The sequence below is a fragment of the Acanthisitta chloris genome, unplaced genomic scaffold (assembly GCF_000695815.1).
Source record: "Acanthisitta chloris isolate BGI_N310 unplaced genomic scaffold, ASM69581v1 scaffold7416, whole genome shotgun sequence".
In the NCBI taxonomy this organism is placed as follows: domain Eukaryota; kingdom Metazoa; phylum Chordata; class Aves; order Passeriformes; family Acanthisittidae; genus Acanthisitta; species Acanthisitta chloris.
The window spans coordinates 673-16,852 of record NW_008676429.1 but is presented as its reverse complement, the minus strand read 5'-3'; the positions used below and the strand labels follow the sequence as shown (position 1 = coordinate 16,852).

General features: G+C 39.7%; 1 protein-coding gene across 1 annotated transcript; it reads right to left on the bottom strand.

Annotated features, from left to right (window-relative positions):
* Positions 1-572: 572 nt before the first annotated feature.
* On the bottom strand, positions 573-14,212 carry TSGA10 (testis specific, 10). Its single transcript, XM_009076129.1, has 11 exons — positions 14,186-14,212; positions 13,118-13,273; positions 12,595-12,768; positions 12,343-12,420; positions 9,709-9,860; positions 8,128-8,243; positions 6,646-6,800; positions 4,819-4,874; positions 4,422-4,590; positions 2,003-2,113; positions 573-767 (listed from the first exon to the last, which is right to left on the bottom strand). The coding sequence occupies exons 1-11, from the start codon at positions 14,210-14,212 to the stop codon at positions 573-575; spliced, it is 1,389 nt and encodes a 462-aa protein (XP_009074377.1).
* Between the last annotated feature and the right edge of the window lie 1,968 nt (positions 14,213-16,180).

The following is a 16,180-nucleotide window of genomic DNA, read 5'->3' as shown; positions in this document are numbered from 1 at the left end:
ATTATTTGTTAAGACTTTTTTTCTCACAGAATCACAGAATCATCAGAATTGGAAGGGATCCTTGAGGATTATCTAGTCCAACTCCTGCCCTGCACAGACATCCATCACATCACACCGTGTGCCTGAGAGCATTGGCCAAACACCTCTGGAGTTCTGTCAAGATTGGGGCTGTGACACCTTTCCTGGGGAGCTGTTCCAGTGCCCAATCACTCTTCAAGTGTGGCTAGAGGAATTCTAATAATGTTATTCTATAAACTCAAAATCCATGCACTTCATTGTAGCAAATGTCTCTAAAATATGAGAATTGGCATTAAAACATCATTTTAGAGCATTGGCCAAACACCTCTGGAGTTCTGTCAAGATTGGGGCTGTGACACCTTTCCTGGGGAGCTGTTCCAGTGCCCAATCACTCTTCAAGTGTGGCTAGAGGAATTCTAATAATGTTATTCTATAAACTCAAAATCCATGCACTTCATTGTAGCAAATGTCTCTAAAATATGAGAATTGGCATTAAAACATCATTTTAAAACACAACTAGACCGTTTCAAGGATGAACTATGGAAAGAATGATTTCAACTCACTTGCTCCATCTGTGTTCCAAGGGACTCTATTTTCTCCTTCAGCCTGTGGTTCTCAGACTCTGCCCTGGCCAGTGCCAGTCTAGCAGAGGAAAATTCTGCATCTGCTTGATGGCATTTTGCTTCCCAAATTTCTCCTTGTTCACGGGCTCTGTGGTACTTCTCCAAAAGTTCACGGTTCTCTCTCTCCTAACACATAAAGTTTGTTTACTTAATAATTTACAGTAAGTTCCAAAAAATAGGGATATGTATAGATCTACAGGCATGATATTTGATATGCTCTTTCCACTGAAAACCATGGAATCATCAAGTTGGAGGAGAACCATTAACCTGCTACTCTGCTGGAACCCACAAACCCTAAACCAGATCCTCCAGTGCCAGATCCAGACACCTCTGAAACACTTCCAGGGATGGTGACTGCACCACCTCCCTGGGCAATCTATTCCAGTGCCTGAACATCCTAACAGGGAAAACATTTCTCCTAACATCTAATCTGACTCTGCCCTGTCTCAGCTCAAGGCCATTCCCTCTAGTCCTCTCCCTGCAGCCCTGGCAGGACACACATCCCCCACCTCTCTCCAACCCAGGCAGGGAGTTGCAGAGAGCCAGGAGGTCACCCCTGAGCCTCTTCTCCAGGCCAAACAAACCCAATTCGCTCAGCCCTTCCTCATCCCACATGTTTTCCAGACCTTTTCTGCCCTCGTTGCCCTTGGCTGGACTCACTCCAGTGCCTCAATGTCCTTTTTGCAGTGAGGGGCCCAAAACTGAGCACAGCACTGAGCTGTGACCTCCCAGTGCCCAGTCCAGGGGGATGAGCACTGCCCTAGTCCTGCTGGTCACACTGTTCTTGATCCAGGCCAAGATGCCCTTGGCCTCCTTGGCCACCTGTGCACACTGTTGGCTCATGTTGAGTCACTGCCACCAGCACTGTCAAGTCCCTTTCTGATGAACAAAATGTTGTCATTTAGCCAAAACATTGAGAGACTTCTCAAAAGCCAGTGTTTTGTTCAAGATGACTAACTACATTTCAATGAGCAAAAGGCATCTGTTAACCATGGGCAGTTTAACATTAGAAATACAAGGTATAGCAATATAGTACGGTGAAATTTTGTTAAATTTAAACACACATAGTAATAAAGACAAAAGTCTTCCAAGTCTCTGTACTATTCACTGTCTGAAATTCTAATTTAATGAACACATACGTGTGACTCTGTGTGTGTGTGTGTGTGTAACCACAATGAAATACTCTGCATTAATTGCTTACTTCAAGAAAAGCAGTGAAAATGTGTTCAAACTAACAAAACAAATGAGTAGAATGTAACCAAGTTTGGTTATGGAGCAAATTCTTCCTTGGAGATATTGTTCCAATTTCATTTGTAACTAAAACAACAGCTTTCCTTAACAGTTGGAATTCATATACTCACTTGAGACTTCAGAACATCCTTCAGCCTGACAATATGTGTGTTTGAATCCTGTGCTTTCAGCTTCAGAACATCAGCCTCATTCTGGTACTTTGCTAGTTTTTTATGTAGCACCTATGAAGAGAGATGTTTTTGGGAAGGTTAAAGCATACTGCTTGTAGCTTTACAAAACAATAGAATTAGTGTGTATCTAATGCCAATGGTTTTATAAATTGTTTTTTAAAATCAATATAAAATCTACCTTCTGGATATTTCTATAAAAATTTCCTTTGTCAAAAATTATTGTCTTCTTTGATTTACGAATAATGCTAAGTCTTCTGAAAAATGTCATCAAAGGGATGCAGCAGTTAAGGAGAAAAATAGAGGTGGTTTATTTAGCAGTTGGATGGTTGTCACAAAACAGCCTGTCCCATTTAGGAAGCAGAGCTCAGAGCTAGCTCCCTCTTTTTACATCTTTCAGTCTCTTAAAAGCCCACAGGTGTAAAAGCAGAAGAGATACATATTTGAATTAAGTGGTTTCGTTATTAATTAATTGCTTATATCCTAATTAATTGTTATCTCCCAATCAGGAGAAAGAAATCCATAAGCATTAGGAGAACACACACCGAATTTCTCGTAACTATTGCTTGAGAAAGAGAACTAGGAACTGCACAGAGATTAAGACAGTAGGTGATGTAAGGTTATATTATAACTATTTCAAGTGTCTTTTATCCAAATGGCACTTAAAAAGAAACATAAATACAATACTATTCATAAAGTTTAGATTCTCATTACAATGTGTACTGTGTTCAATTATTGGCAAGTAGAAGTCCTAAACCTTTAGGTACGCTAGGCCAGTCAAAGGATACTGATTGGAATGGGATTGGAATGGGATTGGAATGGGATTGGAATGGGATTGGAATGGGATTGGAATGGGATTGGAATGGGATTGGAATGGGATTGGAATGGGATTGGAATGGGATTGGAATGGGATTGGAATGGGATTGGAATGGGATTGGAATGGGATTGGAATGGGATTGGAATGGGATTGGAATGGGATTGGAATGGGATTGGAATGGGATTGGAATGGGATTGGAATGGGATTGGAATGGGATTGGAATGGGATTGGAATGGGATTGGAATGGGATTGGAATGGGATTGGAATGGGATTGGAATGGGATTGGAATGGGATTGGAATGGGATTGGAATGGGATTGGAATGGGATTGGAATGGGATTGGAATGGGATTGGAATGGGATTGGAATGGGATTGGAATGGGATTGGAATGGGATTGGAATGGGATTGGAATGGGATTGGAATGGGATTGGAATGGGATTGGAATGGGATTGGAATGGGATTGGAATGGGATTGGAATGGGATTGGAATGGGATTGGAATGGGATTGGAATGGGATTGGAATGGGATTGGAATGGGATTGGAATGGGATTGGAATGGGATTGGAATGGGATTGGAATGGGATTGGAATGGGATTGGAATGGGATTGGAATGGGATTGGAATGGGATTGGAATGGGATTGGAATGGGATTGGAATGGGATTGGAATGGGATTGGAATGGGATTGGAATGGGATTGGAATGGGATTGGAATGGGATTGGAATGGGATTGGAATGGGATTGGAATGGGATTGGAATGGGATTGGAATGTGCTGCCCAGGGAGGTGGTGGATTCCCCATCCCTGCAGGTTTTCAAGCTGAGACTGATGTGGCACTTAGTGCCATGGTCTAGTGACCACGGTAGGCTTGGACTGGATGATCTTTGAGGTCTCTTCCAACCTGGTTGATTCTATGATTCTATGATTCTAAGAAACACTCAGCACTTCCTTTGTACTACTTATCCATATAAGCAGCAGTTTGAGCTGCCACATTGTTTTTATTTTTCTATGATTCTATGATTCTAAGAAACACTCAGCACTTCCTTTGTACTACTTATCCATATAAGCAGCAGTTTGAGCTGCCACATTGTTTTTATTTTGGAATATGTACTACTTATCCATATAAGCAGCAGTTTGAGCTGCCACATTGTTCTTATTTGGCACTGGAATAGATTGCCCAGGGAGGTGGTGGAGTCACCATCCCTGGAAGTGTTCCAGAGGTGTCTGGATCTGACACTGGAGGATCTGGTTTAGGGTTTAGGGGTTCCAGCAGTGACAGGTTAATGGTTGGACTGGATGATCTTAGAGGTCTCCTCCAACCTTGATGATTCTACGATTCCACTTTAAGATCAGGAAAAAACCCTCATTAATTAGCTGTTCCTTAAGACACCCATCCAAACCATTACACAACTGAGCTGAGCAATAAGGGCAAAATCAGAGCTTGAAACATCAACTTAAAAACTAGTTTGCAGATTTACTTCCGATGAGGACCCACCAATTCTCTGCACTACTTGGAAAAGACACCATAATCCAGGGTTCTCTGTATGAACATACCTGAATGTCTTGTTTAACATTAGAAAGATGCTCTTGTAACCTGTCATTCTCCTGAGCTAGTGATTCTCTGTCCCTGTTAGTCTGTGTGAGCTCTTTGTTGGTTTCTTCTAGCTGTTGATGCAAACTGGTGATTTCTTTCTCACAGACGGAGAGTGTTTCAGCAGATTTTCTAGGCAGCAAATAAAATATTCTTCAGGTATGACAACACTGCCCAATTGAATAAAAATGACAGCTTTACCAATGGTTAAGTTTTCAAGTCATGAATCAAAGCTGCAGCACTTTAATATTTAATAGAGTAAAAAAATATTTATCTATCAGCACATCCTACGATTCGATTTTTCATTTAATGCTATCAATTAACCACAATTTGATAATGATCTTGACATTTCATCCTTACTTTGTGGAATGCTCCAACTCAGAAATCAGAATCTTGAAATCTGAAATTATTTTCTCCTTGAAAAGAAATACAAAATTAAAATAAACTTCTAACCACTCATCAGTATAAATGGAAAAAATTATCATTTATATTTCCTTTTATTCAGCTAGCTGATTAATTTAACTATTTCATGAAAGATGGATTGTGATTTTATGAGTTGCACCATATATTGTTTAGAGCTAAAAATTCTTTTTTTAATTTGGCAAATAAAGGAACAAATGTTATCTTCTGCAAAACATAATGATTTTAATTAATTTCTTTAATCCTTTATGTTTCTAAATGTAGCATTTGGCTCACAGTCTCAAAACAAAATTATGTCTTTTGCCTATTAGGTAAGTTAAGACAACTTTTTGACAATGAATAATCTACTTGTCTAGAAGTTTGTAATGGATAAAACAAGAATTCCATCACAGAATATATTACATTATTCCCTTGTCTTTGGATAGAGATACTAAAAGAAGCATAGATAGACTTAGAAAATATCTCCTACTGGAGACACAAGAGAGGTGAGAGACAGAAATCCCTTCTCTAAAACTGACACCTTTTTACAATTTACAAAGTCAGTGCTTATGAAAAGATGATTTTAGCCTGTCCTGCAATACCTTCTCTTTAAAGTTTTGTTAAAAATCAATGCAAATTCTCGAGTTAAATCACAACAGTTAAAAAATACCTTACTTAGTTTGTTCTAAATCAATATCCAGGTCACTTAAACTGAAGTGAAAAATAATGTTTCAGAACTAATAACTAGGCAACTTCATTATATAGACTGAAATCACACTGTGCAATACTCCTTAAGGTGAATAAATGTATTTCAGGTGTTCCTTCAATGACAGCACAGGCAATATTATTTAGTACCCTGCATCTTTAACATCAAGGGACCCTGAGGAAGGATTCTGGCTAACTCTATGACAAACGGGGACCCTGAGGAAGGATTCTGGCTAACCTTTATGACAAACAAAATACTTTATTGGCTGCCTTTCTCCACTTCAGGAGAGTACTTAAAGTCTCCTCTCTTGATATCTTGAATCTTGATGATTAAGTGGACCCTGAGGAAGGATTCTGGCTAACCTTTATGACAAACAAAATACTTTATTGGCTGCCTTTCTCCACTTCAGGAGAGTACTTAAAGTCTCCTCTCTTGATATCTTGAATCTTGATGATTAAGTGACTGGAGCTCCTCAGTGATGAGGAAAGGCTGATTGGGCCTGTTCAGCCTCAAGAAGAGACAACCAAGAGGAACCTCATTAATATATTCAAGTCCATCAATGGGAAGTGCCAAGAGGATGGATCAGACTCTGCTCACTTGTGGAAACCAATAAACAAGAGGTAACAGCAAAAACTGATGCCCAGGAAGTTCCACCTGAACACGAGGAAGAACTTTCCTGTGCAGTCACTGAGCACTGAACAGATTGCCCAGAGAGGTTGTGGATTCTCCCTCACTGGAGATATTCCAGAACCATCTGGACACAATCCTGAGCCATGTGCTCTAGGGTGGCCCTGCTGGAGTAGGGAGGTTGGACCAATGACCCAATGTAGTCCCTTCCAACCTCACTGATTCTGTGGTTCTGTGGTTCTGTAGTAAGTATATACCACACAAAATATCTAAAATCAAAACTGCTCAGACCTGCTGCTCTTTAAATCAACATGAGTTTTCCTGTTGCCTTGAAAGTAGAGCAGAACTGGGTCAGCACCGAGAAGTGATGTAGATACCAATATAATATAGGTGTGAGACCAAACAGATCCTTTTCCCTGTTTACCTGTTGTGAATATTTACAGACTAGAACATACTTTAATTGCCAGGCTTTCCTCAAAAGCAGCAATCTTGTCTTGTCCTTCTTCCACACAGTCTTGCAGAGATGCCTTCTCCTTACCAAGCTGTGCAACTGTTTTTTTCAAAGCACAGATCTCCTCTTGTTGTACAAGGCTTTGTCTTGAAAAGTTACCTGGACTCAATCAGAAAGGTCCCACTTTTATTAATTTGAATAAATTCTTTGGATACACTTCTGAAGCAGAAAAGAACAAGGCAAAATTTTCCCTTCAGGAGAACACTGAAGCATAAACCTTTGCAAAATACATAAATAATCTCACTGATATCTATGGGAGTGCTTTCCTTTTTAGATGAAGGCCTTAAATTATTTGGCTCAAAATAAATCGATTTTTAAAGAGCAAATATTTAGATCATTAAAAAAACTTTCTTGGGTATTATAGCAATAAAGGCTTGAATAGAATTAGTGTACACAGAGGCAATATATAGATTACAGCATGGACTGACTGATGAGGGAAGAGACTGCTATCCTGATATTAGGCATTTTTTATAAGTTTTTTTTTTATTTGAATGAACTTTACGTAAAATTAAGGAAGAGTAATGTCATTATAAAATCCAACACTGCTTAAGAAGGGCAATATAATAATGAAAAAAGCAATCTACTCACTACAAAACCAGATTCTAAAAAATGTCTCTCCCTAGCACTGTGTTACACACTACATTTACCTTTCAATGGCCACAGAATCAATCTGTGTTTGATCTACATACATTGCATTTGCAGAGAAGAATCACAGAAACCCTTCTCTTAGTGAGCTTTACATATCACCAAAAACCATGCAGGCTGCAAATTACTCTTTATATAGCTCAATGACACTTTTTAACCACTTCCAGGAGATAAAACAGTCTCTCAGGGGCATCATAGCATATATTCACGTTCTACTTTTTCCACAGAATTTCTTCCATACTTCAAAACACAGGATGAAAGGCTCTCAGATTTCTACCTCATGTTTTTGGATGCCAAAAGAACCTGCCAAGTGTTCAAACCCAGTTTGCTCTGACAGAGCAGGTAATGCTGGAAATGATTTCCAGGCACATTAAGGACAAGAAAATCAACAGTAGCAGTGAGCATGGCATCACCCAGGGAAAGTCAAATGGTGTTTTCCTGATTTCCATCATCATCATCACCTTATGGTGCTGAGAGATGCTACCACTGCCTTGGTGGGTCATAAATATAACTGATATGCTCAGACACTGCAATTTGGCACCAACACACATTGTCCAGCTGAAATTTACTTGCAAGAGCTCCATTATAGAATTTTAAAATGCAATATCCTTCCCACAATGAAAGAAAACATATGTTTTGCACTTGAAAGGTTAAAACTGAGGCAGGTGTATTTATTTGCATTCCCCACTTCTTTCAACCTCTAAGAAAAAAAGTACAGAAAAATGCAGATTATAAAAATTACCCTATTGAATTGTATTATGAAATTGTATCTTTCACTCACCAATTTTTTCATCCAAAAGCATAATTTTCTCTTGGCTAAGTTGCACTTCATGTTTTTTCCTAACAAGGCTTTGCTGAGTTTCTGAAAGACTCTGTTCTGTCTTCTCATGCAATAAACTGGAAAAGCAGAAGCACCAGACAGGAGAACTCAGACATAGATATATTCAATTTTTTCCTTTTTGAAATGCCACTAAGCTTGCAAAAGGTAGCAGAAAGTGAGATTCTTCTGTACTTTTAGCCTATCTGGGATATTTTATTCATGTTAATATTAATTTTTGTACATTAAATTCTGAATACTCCTAGAATCATCAAGGTTGGAGAAGATGTCTAAGATCATTGAGTCCAACCATTCGCCTGTCACTTTGCTGCAGAGGGTCACAGAAAAGTAAGAAGAATTCTTTACAACAGGTAAAAACAGGTTGTAAACACTTCACTAAAATAATTAAACCAAAAATCATCCCTTGGAACACACACTGGAATGTTGCAAGTTACACCCAAGTTACCTGTTCAAATCACATAGTAATATTAATGATTCTGTTCAAGAAAGCAAAGAGAATTATCAGCCTAGTTTGGGGGCGGAAAGAAAAAGATATTTCAGTAGCAGCAACTAATCTTCAACAACTCAATTTTTACAGTATTCATAAGTCTGACAATTTAGTACAAAGCAGCAGTAGCTCAGGACTGGATTGGCAAAGGAGTTCATGCTATTTTAGCAATCTCTGTCTCCTGAGAAGAGTATTGTGTACCAGCACAGTATCACATCCCCAGCACTCCCACCAGGCAACATCCAACAAAAAACTACACCACCTGTGTGTCACTACACCAGTCACCTGCAAGGACAGAGGGTTAGGAGAGTGTTTGCCTAACTGAATTCTATTTCAGGCAATACAAGAGGAAAGAGCTGCAGTATCTTCTCTGGCAGCCTGTGCACTCTGGAGCCCAGTTCAGCCTGATCTCATCCATTATGTCTCTCTGAACAAACTTCACCCGTGATTATCTTTCCTTCCAGTTAGTAAATTATCATTTTTTAGCTTGCACTCACTGACCTATGCTTAATTCCCTGAGTCTGGTCCTACCACATGTGTCTGAACATGGTTAGGAACTCCAGCAGGGCCATAAACCCTATGCAAAGTTTCCATTTAATTTCTTCTCATGAAAAGACTCCAAGACTAAGAAATGGGTGTTTAAAACTAAGGGCACGTGGCACTCATTAGTTTATGCATGTTTGCCTGCCTTTATAAAAACAACAATAAGAACAATGAAAACAAAATTATTCATAGCAATTTACCAAAACCCATCAATCCCTGCAGCTCCTCACAGAGAGCTCCTAACTCCAAGTCAAAGTGAATTTTACTTCTTCACTGAAAATGGTTTCCAGCATATCATCATATCAACAAGACAGGAACATTTACATATAAATAAGCAATGAGGAAAACAATTTCATTCCAAAAAATGATGATTCATAAGCACCTATTGTAAATTCCTTTGCCTTTGAGCTATGACACCTATATGAGTTATGAAAATCAATGAATATAGGCTGATGTTAATAGTCCAATTAGTGCAATTAAATCCTCATACTTACCTGAGAGAAACATATTCAGCTTTCTGTTGACTCAGCTCAGTTTCAGAGTCCAGTACTTTTCTGGCCAATCTTTTCATCTCAGTTTCCAGAGAATCAATGTTGTCCTCCATCAGTGCCACTTTGGACATCTGTTCTAACCGTTCACTGTCTAACTACAAATATAAATAAACATTAAATGCTGGGGGGAAAAAAAGAGCTGCATAAAAAATGATATTAATTCAATTTTGACTCTGTTTTTAGCACAAATCTTTTGCTGCAGAAGAAATGTATTTCATTTTCTCAAGGCCTGACTCCAAATCTACTGAAGATAATTGGCAAAGAGCTGAAAAGTGATTTTCACTTCCTTTGAAGGACAAACAATTTCCTTTCTTTCAGATCTCTGGGAATATTTTCATTTATTTATGTAATTTTTCAGTTGCTAATTATGCCCACGAGCAAAAACATTTGGCATTGATCAGCATTAAAATTTTCAGTGCAAAGTAACATAAGAGAAAACATTATTATGAAGGTATAAGGGCAAAAATCCCAGCTCAGGATACAACATGACCAACGATGACTTTAGACCTCTATGAGGTTATATAGCTATGCCAGTAACTGGATGGAGAAATCACCATAAAACTCTTGTATAAAGCCCTGTGTGACCAAGTTACTGCCACAAGGCCTTCAGGTCTGTAGTTAGAATCAAGAACAGGTTCAAAACCTCTTGCACAGACCCCAGCAAAGCTAATTTGAAATCTCCATGTTAAAAATAGATGCATCTTTTTATTCAAATGCTTACACTCAACATTCAAAGAACTGTCCTTCCTGATTTCTTTGAAACAACTCTTTAAAAGTACAAACTTCTCACCTCATCCCTCTCCTCATTTACCAGTTCTTCCAGTACTAATTTCTGTCTTACTATAACCAAAGGCAATACCTCTAAAGAGCAAGTCAGTTAGCCTCTGGTATACAGTAACTTTTCCAAAACTAGTGCCATAAATTTCATGTTGATGTATCTCCCTCAAAGGGGACCAAAAGAACTGAAGAAATAAGATGATGTACCTAAAACAGAGCTCCCAATATTCACTACACCTCTTATGTAGGTGTGTGATTAAAGTTAATTTACTACTCAGAGCTATTTAAGCCTACAGTGTATTCTTCATCTCAGATGCACTCAGTTTAATATTATAACCCTCAGAATTACACTTATAAGCTTGGTATGATTTCAGAAGGCTGAAGGGGAAAAAGAAAATGAACCAGAATTTATAACCACAAGATCTAAATGAAAGATACACTACAGAAATCAATGTTAATCTATTTAAAAATCTACTTCTACCAAGACTGTAAATAATTTTAAGAGTTACATTCATTTCATTAATGTTTTCATTTTGTGTTTTAGTGCCTTATGTTAGCAAAGAATTGGGCACACAAGGAACTTAAACCATATTAAGCAGACTTGCCAGAACAGTCCAATTATATTTGGTTTTGAAGCATCAGGTTGCACACAAGGAACTTAAACCATATTAAGTAAGACTTGCCAGAACAGTCCAGTTACATTTGGTTTTGAAGCATCAGGTCTTTCAATGCACTCCAGGTCTCTAGTCTAAACTCCTGATCAAAGCTGGGCCAGCTCTGAGGTCAGGCTGCTCAAGGCTTTGTCCAGTCCAGTCTTGTAAAAGGCTGCTCAAGGCTTTGTCCAGTCCAGTATTGAAAGGATCAAGGCTGGAGACTGTTCAAATGTCCTTACGAGAAAGAAGCACTTCCTTGCATGCAGTCTGAACCCTTCTCATTTCAGAGGCTGGAGACTGTTCAAATGTCCTTATGAGAAAGAAGCACTTCCTTGCATTCAGTCTGAACCCTTCTCATTTCAGCTGATGTCTGTTGTTGCTCATCCCTCCACCATGCACTGCTGTAGGAAACCTGTTTATGACTCCTTGAGGAGTACTGGCAGGTAGGATTTATATGCCTCTTAAGCCACTTCTACTCCAAGTAGAACAAGCCTATCCCAATCTGAATACAATGATACTGTGGCTAACAGCGTCAAAAGACTTGGTACAGTCTAAAAATCAGAGAATCAGAGAATGGTTTTAGTTGGAAGGGACCTTGAAGATCATCCATTTCCAAACCACCTACCACTAGGTCAAACTGTCGGGAATACAGAGCTTCTCTGGGCAACCTGTTCCAGTGCCTCACCGCCCTCACAGTCAAGAATTTCTTCCTTATATCTAATCTAAACCTGCCCCCTTGCAGTTTATAGCCATTCCCCCTTGCCCTATCACTCCATGCCCTTGTAAAAAGTCCCTTCCCTAACCCTAACCCTAACCCTAACCCTTGGTCCTCTTTAGGGACTGGAATGTGCTGCACAGTCTCCCCAGAGCTTTCTCTTCTCCAGGCTGAACAACCCCAACTCTCTCAGCCTGACTTCACAGGAGAGGGTGTCCAGCCCTCTGATCATCTTCATGTCCTCCTCTGGACTCACTCCAACAGGTCCATGTCCCTCTGCCAGAGCAGAGTAGAGGGGAAACACTCTTAGTAAATAACATCCACTCAGCCTATCGTTTTCTGACAGAAAACAGTCGGGTTGGTCCTGCAGGATTAACCACGAACATCACCTGCATTATATTTGCCATTCCATAAATAATTATTTTGCCTTACATTATGAATAGCAGTTTCAAGCTCTTCAATTCTCTGTTCCAAATGAGCCTTCTCATTAAACGCAGTTGCTTGGGAAATCTGTTATCAAATAACAGCAACAACAAAATCACACATAGGACAAGTCTCAACTCACCACAGACTTGTAAAGCAATTAACTCTCAGGATCAGAATAGAAATCTTTGGCAACTTTAATTACAGTACTAAGTAGTTTTCAGGTTTAAATAACCTGGGGGGGATGGGAGAGGATCAAACCTGTAGCTGCTCCCTGAGGCTATCGCGTTCCGTAGTCATCCTTAGCAGCTCTGACAGAGCTCTATCCCTTTCTATCTCCACACGCCTTAAGACAGCCTGAGCTGCTGCAGTGCTTTTAGGGTTCCTGGGGCATTTTATAACTTCCTGACGAAGCTGGGAAATCTCCTCCTGTGCCTGTTGTTAAAAACAGCAGCAGAAGAGAAAGATGGAAGAGCTAAAGTGATATATTCCTGTGGCCTATGGTTGGTGATGCAGAGCACCCAGAAACTGTAACATCAAAGATGAAGTAGTGATTTGTGCATACATTCTTTGATTCAGGAAAGCATTCCCATCTCAGGACAGCACTTGCAAACTTGTATTGAACTGACAGATTCAAATCACACAATTTCCCTAACTTTTTGTTCTTTTTTTTTTTAAAACAAATGCTTTGCTTTTTTTCCTTTTTCAAAAGCAAAAATAGAAACTTTTTTCTTGCACATCACCTTGTTATCTCAACTAAGCATATAAATATTAATACAATTACCTGTTCATAAAGACTGAAAATTTTGTCTCTCTCAGCAGTCAGAACTTTGGAGTTACCCTGAATTTCTGCAACCAGACGCTCATATTTTTTCAGAGTTGACTTAAGTTCTTCGTGTTCTCTCAGTATTTTCAAGACTTCTGGATCAGAACTCACTCTCTTAAAGAATAAGATGATATAAGGTTAAAATAGAGAAACAAAACTCAAAACACTTTCTTATTATATCTGGTTTGGAAACTTCTATGAAAGATTCAGTCAGTCTTCAACTTGGTAACCTCTAAATAGTCAAAGTCAAAGGAGGTGATTCTCCCCCTCTACTTGGCTCTCTTGAGACTCTGGCTGAAATACTGCACACAGTTCTGGTGCTCTCAATGTAAGAAGGACATGGAACTGTTGGAGCAAGTCCAGAGGAGGCCACAAAGTTGCTAAGAGCACTGGAGCATCTCCCTGTGAGGACAGGCTGAGGGAGTTGGGGCTGTTCAGCCTGGAGAAGAGAAGGTTGTGTGGAGACCTCAGAGCACCTTCCAGGAGCTGAAGGGGCTCCAGGGAAGCTGCAGAGGGATCTGTGTTAGGAGCTGCAGGGACAAGACAAGGAGCAATGGGTACAAATTGAAAGAAGGGAAATTTGGGTTATATTAGGAAAACTTTTTTCCTGTGAGGGTGCTGATGGCACAGGTTGCCCACAGAGGTAGTAGGGGTTGGGACTAAAGTCCATTCCAACCCCTAAAATTCTATGATTCTACATATTTATTTCTTACTATAAGAGACCAGATATACAGACCATTTCTAAAATAAGCATTTATTTTGAGCAGCAAATCTTTGTCATAAATGGTACTGACAACCACATTAATGATAACATAAAATGCAAACACTTGCCAGTATCTATTTCAAGTGCCATACGTGCAGGCAGTGTAAAACAGCAGCTAAAATCACATTATCAGCCCATTCCCATCTTACACATCCTTCTCTTTATAATCAATTACCTTTTCTGCCTGATAATTATAGATTTGGTAGTTTAACATTCTAAAACAAACACACTCCTCCTCTTCCAAAGTGATTTCCCAATCTTACCTGGATGGATGAAATTTTTTTTGCCATGCTGCCACCAACAGAGGTTTGCTTAGGACTTGGAAGTGTGTTTCTTAATTTCTTCAACAAATTCTCAGTCTCACATTTATAGTAGTCTCTGTCCTCTTCCAATGACTTAATTAAGGTGTCAAGCCTTGAAGGTGACCTCCTTTGCCTTATTTCTGCTTCTGTTTGTAAAATAACCTGCATGTAATTAATAAGACTACAATGTAAAATGGATAAACACTCTTCAAAACGGAGATGAAGCAGATATCTAATTAAAATAGATATCAATGTAAGACTTTAAAGCAACTTCTGAATGTCAGTATTTTCTCTTTTTTGTTATGTTGTAGAATGTGCCAGAATGTCCTTCTAAAATGGATCTAACAGGAAAGAAAAGGACATAAAAGCTAAATGTTAATTAACTTGAAATACATCTGTTCAAAACTAAGGAGTTAAGTAGATTTGTACTGGAATAGCTATGAATGTTTAAATACGACAGAAAATAGGTTACCATGTTTGTTTCAGATCCATGAAAGGTGAATTTTTTCAATGGAAATAAAGGAATGGGCAAAGAGTTAGTGCTGAAATCCAGAAATTCATGTAGGGGCCTAAAACAGATTCTGAAGATCAACTGCAATTCCAAAATTTAAAATTACACATCAAATCCCATTTGTTTGGGAATAAACTGACTTAACTTTGGGTCTCTACAAAGACCAGTTTCTACAAAGTGATTCCTGTAATATATTTTTGGCATTCATACTAAAATACTAGGAGTACCTCTGACAATAAAGAGTCTAGATGTCTATTACAGTCATCATCACTGTTGACATATGAATTAGATTAGGTGAATCCCAGCCCAATATTCTGCTCTCTCTGAAAGAGGCACTTTCAAGTTCTACAGTTGTATGCATTGCCCTAGTTCTGCCAGAAAGGGAAGGGAACAGATCAGAGTAATTTGCAAGGTATTGGTACCTTCAGTACTTTGTTGCGCATTGAGGACATGAATTTACACATGGAATACATAGTATTTGCTCACTCCCAATACTACTTTCACTCAACTTGTGAAGGAGCACTTTTTGAAAAACATAATGTTTATATATCCTGGAATAAGTACTCTTTACACTTGCCATAAAGTGGTGAGATTTAACTACCACTGTGAGACATTTCACCACTATCCTCCAAACTGCAACAACACAACCTCATCACACCTGGAATGCAACTTCCCATCAGATCCGTTTGGTCTCTCCTGCCATGGCTGCAAGGAGAGGAATGGTCATAAACTGAGACAGTGGAGATTCAGATTAGATGTCAGGAGAAATGTTTGCCATTTTAGGGTGTTCAGGCACTGGAATAGGAAAGTGAGAACCTTCTGCTCTGTGGGACTCAACTCCATGCACCATGTCAAGATCCTGCTGCAGCAGAATATGGTTTAGGGTTTCCAGCAGTGACAGGTTAATGGTTGGACTTGATGATCTTAGAGGTCTCCTCCAACCTTGATGATACTATGATACAGAATCACAGAATCAGCTTCATGTAGCACTACAGGCACCTGCAGCAGCTCTTATCCCATGACCAAGAGCATCCCACATTAGCAAACGTTTTGGACTGACAAAGTCCCCAAAGTTGTTTTTGAGTTCCAAGTAGTTCCGTGATTAACCACTTCAACCTCTCCTTTCCTCCTTGCTCTCCACAGCACACACAGCACCAGCACCTGGAATACCTGCACACCCCACCAGCCACCACCAGTCCCACCAGTCTCTACCTTGGGGCGACTCTCTGTTCTCCCCCTCCAGCACCCTGGGGGGCTCTGGCTGTTCATGGTGGCTGCCGGGGCCAGTGATGCTGCTGGGTCAGTGATGCTGCTGGGGCCAGTGATGCTGTCAGGGCCAGTGATGCTGATGGACCAGTGATGCTGCTGGACCAGTGATGCTGCTGGGGTCAGTGACGCTGCTGGGGCCAGTGATGCCGTCAGGGCCAGGGATGCCGGTGGGGCCG

Coding starts and splice junctions, on each gene's coding strand:
- TSGA10 (XM_009076129.1), bottom strand. CDS start 14,212: ATGGCAAAAAAAATTTCATCCATCCAG. Junction 13,274..14,185: donor AAAAAATTTCATCCATCCAG/GTAAGATTGGGA, acceptor TTATTCTTTAAG/AGAGTGAGTTCTGATCCAGA. Junction 4,591..4,818: donor GAGTTGGAGCATTCCACAAA/GTAAGGATGAAA, acceptor TTTGCTGCCTAG/AAAATCTGCTGAAACACTCT.